The sequence below is a fragment of the Corylus avellana genome, chromosome ca11 (assembly GCF_901000735.1).
Source record: "Corylus avellana chromosome ca11, CavTom2PMs-1.0".
NCBI lineage: Eukaryota > Viridiplantae > Streptophyta > Magnoliopsida > Fagales > Betulaceae > Corylus > Corylus avellana.
The window spans coordinates 4,189,777-4,195,059 of NC_081551.1; the positions used below are offsets into that span (position 1 = coordinate 4,189,777).

Below are 5,283 nucleotides of genomic sequence, written 5' to 3' on the forward strand. Positions count from 1 at the left end.
ACAAGCTGGGGACAGATGAATGGGCTCTTACAAGAGTGGTCGCCACTCGAGCGGAGGTTGACATGCAAAGAATCAAAGAAGAATACCATCGGAGGAACAGCGTTCCTCTGGATCATGCAATTGCCAAAGACACTTCTGGAGACTATGAGAAAATGCTTCTCGCATTGATTGGACATGGGTATGCATGAGAAATATTTGCTTGTTTGAATTGTTGTTGCATATGAATGTCGTTTATGTTACCTACCTGCGATAAGTTGTTTTTGCTTTGCATGTGTCTTGTCTTGTTAATTTATGGATGTAGTTTATGTTGTCTTTAATTTGGATGTACGTCGTGTTATGGTTCTGATGCTAATTTTATTAGTTTCCGGATGAACAAATTATATGATGGTGTTTGAGGGTCTTACATTTGTCTTCTCTTTATTCGTTTTATTATATGGTGATATGTATTGTGCCATTGATTAGATAATTTTTCCTTCCTTCTAACAGTAAGGTGGCTCACTATATCGGCTTGAGAGCAACCTCTAAGGGTTGCGGCACAAATTCATGACCATTTTTGTGCTCTCGAATAACAACCAGCCAAGTCAACTTGTAACACCAAAACCCATTAGAACGAAAACACTAGATTTCTTATATTCTCTAGAAACCCATATGTTTAACGCTTCCCTTTTGTTGTATTTGCTAAGGAAAAAACAAAAAAAAACCATCTACTGAAGGCCATTTTGCTTTCAAGAAAATCGACACCACTGCCTCCATTAATTCCCCTTCTTCCACTGCCCCATTCCCTTTATTTTGATACTAGTCAACGACTAATATTCTAGTTAGAAGATAATGGAAACTAAAACCGCGAGGAAGGAGATGGCGTAGACCAGCCAAGTGATAATTTGGAGGCAGAGAGGAAATGGAATTGTAGTGGCTGTGAAGAAAGCTGTCACTGCAAAGAAGACACCAACTCGGTCGAGCACTTGGGCTATCATAGGAAACTTGGAATTCATGAATTTGCTGACGAAGAAGGAAGTAAAGCATAATAAGAATTCGAAAGAGAGCACGTGGAAGGTTGGAGAGAATTTGGAGTGAACTTGGGCATATGTGAGAGCTATTGCAGGTTGGGATGCTAAGCAAAAGGCGACCATTATCTTAGCCCAATCTCTAATGTGGTTGTGCACTTCCAAATCAAGTGGTTGAGGGGCTGCTTCTGCGTCGGGAGGTGGCTGCAGCACTTGAGGGTGAAATCCCTGAAAAAGTTGGAGCAAATGTGTGAATATGGTCATTTGCAAGTGCCTCGCTAGTATGCTTAATTATGTAACTTCACAGCTAGCCTTGTTCTTGCACTTCCCAGCCAAATGAAAAATAATTAAGCGAGGGTGTAGAGAATTAGAAAGATGTTTCGGAGAAAATGCATCTTGATGCTGCTAGCTAGTTTAAAGACTGCGATGCTAATTTGAATGTCTCTCGCTGATATTTATAAGAAAAAACTTGGGTGCGCATGGACCAGCCATGACTGGATCAACTGCATAAGTCGCTAGCTAAGTTTTTAACACGGCCTATTTTACTGTAAAATAGGATTAAATTTATTCGATCATGATCAATGACTCACGTCACTCACCATATTCACAAAGAAGACAAAATTTCAAACGTTGGCAACAACTTAAGCTGGTTTGTTTGTTTGTTTAAAGTAGTTTATCTTTTGCAGAATTTGAATCTTGTTTGACTTCCACGCGCTACGACGCTAACCCTACTTTGAGAATCAAAAAAAGGAACAAATTAAATTAAAGACTGTTTCTTACAAAAAAAAAAAAATAATAATAATAATAAATTAAAGACTCTGATGCTAGCTAGTTTCCCTGATCCTTTTGCATGTGACTTCATCGATCTATATTGGACGAATGACAGAAGTGGTTAAAGTTGAAAATTTTATTTTTTATTATAAGAGTATAAATAGTGGCCTATATTAATATATACCAGCCATCGTGCCTAACTTTCGCACCAAATTGTTATGCATTTAAGCAAGATTAGGTGTATGATTCTGAGTAGACGTATCACTTGCGTACCCATTACGATAAATGCAGGTTACTAGATTACATCATGCTAAAGATACGGGAGAGCATTTTGCCATGAAGAAATTGAAGGAATCAGAGATGCCTAGGTGCCGAAATTGATTTGTTGCAATAAAATTAAAAAGAAAATATAAATTAAGGAAATGTATGTCAAAAGTACTGTTGGGTGGTCCCTCTTATGTGGAATCCAATCGGCTACAACAAAACAGATAGTTTTGTTTGTAGTATAAAAGCAACACACTATGCGTGTGTTTTGTGTGAGAACAAAAAGAAGAAAAAAAAAATAAGGAGAAGGAAGAAGAGAGCTGTGGCGCACGAAGGGAGAAAAAGAAAAAAGGATCGATTTCGCCTAATCACATCCGTTAGAGATTAGAAGGTCGTTTGTGGTCCGATCTTAATATGTTGTTCCTACGTATTGACTGTGTCAATCGTTGGACTTCCTCTCCAATTGCTTGGTAATTGCTAATATCTATTTGGTGAGAACTTTCTTTATTCTTGTTGGAATCCACCTAGGATAATGAATTTATGTTTAATCCAATGATGCATTTATCCTTGATGTGGTGATAACCTCTAGATATTTGTCTATGGAAGACAATTGTAAACTCATTATTATTAATAGTGGAAGATTTGACTGTTCTATGATTTTTCCCTTTGCACTGACGTAAAAATCTTGGTATCTTACTTGTGGGTTACTTGATTATTTTTTCTGCATTGTGAGTTTATTTTTGGGTGCTAGTTATAGTTTATTTTTGGGTGCTAGTATGTCTATTTAATTTGCACAAAGACAGGTAGATTAATTCGGCTGTATATCTGAAATTAGTGTTCATCCCTAACAAAAAGTTACCTTGTCTTTAATACTAGTAGACATTGAAGTGCAATGGTAAAATTTGAACATTACTTTTTTGTAATGACTACCTAAGGGTGTGCTTGGAGCAACTACAGGGTAACATATTCCTGCTTAAGGCTTTACATGAAATTTTTCTTATGATTTTTAAAATTTTATGGGAAAAATACAAAATCAATTCATGTGGTTACATTGATTTGCAATAAGCTCTTGCAATAAGCTCCTTGCAGCTTGTGGTATCAAAATGTCCTAAGAGGTTTTTGTAGTATACAAAAATAACAAATAAGTCTTTTCACCCAACTTTCGTTTAATTTTTTGACAGAAATCGTTAGACAGAAATCGTCAAATGTTATGTCAGCATCAATCAAATTATGACACGTGTCACCCATAAGACGTATTGTTATTTGATGGTTTTTGTCAAAAAATTAGAAAAAAGTTGAGTGCATGAACCTATTGTTATTTTTGCATATTACGGGGACCTCTATGAACATTTTAATAGACAATGAGCTTATGCAAATAAGTGTAACCACATAATCATTTTATATTTTTCTCAATTTTTCAAGTGTGTCAAAGTTAATAGTAAAAACTTATTAAAGTGCAACGGTTAAGTCTTGGATTAATTAGAGGCCCGAAGATGCTGAAAGATTATCTGCTGCCTTTTAAAGTGATAATGGGTGCATGGCTGTTTGCAGGATTTGAAGAGTGATGATCCTGATGACGAGTACCTGAAATTAGTGAGAGCAACAATCAAGTGCTTGACCTGCCCTGAGAAATATTTTGAGAAGCTTCTGCAGCTGGCAATCAACAAGTTGTGGACAGATGAATGGGCTCTTACAAGAGTGGTCGCCACCCGTTGACATGCAAAGAATCAAAGAAGAATACCATCGGAGGAACAGCGTTCCTCTGGATCATGCAATTGCCAAAGACACTTCTGGAGACTATGAGAAAATGCTTCTCGCATTGATTGGACATGGGGATGCATGAGAAATGCTGCTGGTTTGAGTTCTTGTTCCATATGGATGTCGTTTATGTTACCTGCGACAAGTTGTTTTTGCTTTGGATGTAGTTTATGTTGTCTTTAATTTGGGATGTACGTCATATTATGGTTCTGATACTCTAAATTTATGAGTTTCCGGATGGTGTTTGAGGGTTTTACATATTTTTTTCTCTATATGCGTTTTATTATGGTGAAATGCGTGCCGTTGATTAGATAATTTAGACTAGGAGAAAGAAAAAAATGAAGTAAAACAAACTCTCATCGTTTCTTCCTTCTAACAATAAGGTGTCTTTAATAAATGACACAAGATAATGTCTTAGTGATATACTTATTAAGTCGTGGATTTAAAACAATTTATTTTACATATCTAACTAGCGATGGTACTTAGAGAGACGACTAGAGGTGGTAGGATTTCAAAGTCACTGGGCAATGTAAATGGTCTATTTTGCAAACCAAATGAAACCTTAGCCTTCTTGATCCACCGCAAATTAGAAACCTAAACAGCAACTCATATTCACAAATTGAAAGTCCCAGGCATGAGGATTGGACTCAACTCCTAAACCCAGTGCCTCATTCTCAACCCCAATCCAGTTCTTGCACAGAGTCTAACCAGCCGATTTGCCCTGCAATTGCCCCGCCCCAGTCCATATACGATCCAACCCGACAACCCATGAGACCCGTGGTTCAACCCGGCTAGAAGGTAAGGAACTAAAAGTGCACTAGCAACAACTTTCATTTCCTTACGTATCGGGAATAAAGCTACTTTTTGTTTCCCTACACAAATATACTTCACATTAGTTTTTCTTACATTTTCCTATACCATTAAAATATTATTTCTTTACAAAATACAAGTTTCATACCTATCCTCAAATTTTTTACAAAATTCCAACACAATTCCGGATTCCAATAAAAGGCAAAAAGATGAAAGATGAGAGAAAAAAACGAAATATTTATATTAAAATAATGTAAAGGAAAGCTCTTTTGGTTCCCTATCCATTGGGTAATATTATAGCATTCTCAATGTTTAGGAAAGCTGTTTTATGTGACTTTTTGTGATTTTTTTGAAATTTTTCCTATATATAGGGAAGGAAATGGGTTATATGATGTCGATTGCCAGTGCTCTTAAAGAACACTCAGAGTGAGATCCGATCCGATCCGTCATCGTTGAGATATAGAGACAAAAAGATCATATTTCTAATATTAAAGCTTTATTACATGGAAAATGCTTTCTTTTCTTTTTTGATTTTTCTCCCATTTTCCTACATTTCAAATTTAAAATCACCCGGTTAGCATATCTCTTATTACATACAAAACAACAAGCCAACCGCTAATATTCTACTTAATTAGGGTGCATTTAGCATTGTAATTTCATAGATAAAAAGTGGTAA

The 5,283-nt window shown here is 36.2% G+C and overlaps 1 protein-coding gene across 1 annotated transcript in view; it reads left to right on the top strand.

Annotated features, from left to right (window-relative positions):
- Positions 1–5,283, top strand: part of LOC132165895 (annexin D2-like) — a 10,179-nt gene that overhangs the window by 3,691 nt on the left and 1,205 nt on the right. The window contains exon 2 of the mRNA XM_059576593.1: positions 3,591–3,740. Within this exon, the coding sequence (XP_059432576.1) occupies positions 3,591–3,740 (150 nt within the window). The remainder of the gene's footprint in view (positions 1–3,590; positions 3,741–5,283) is intronic.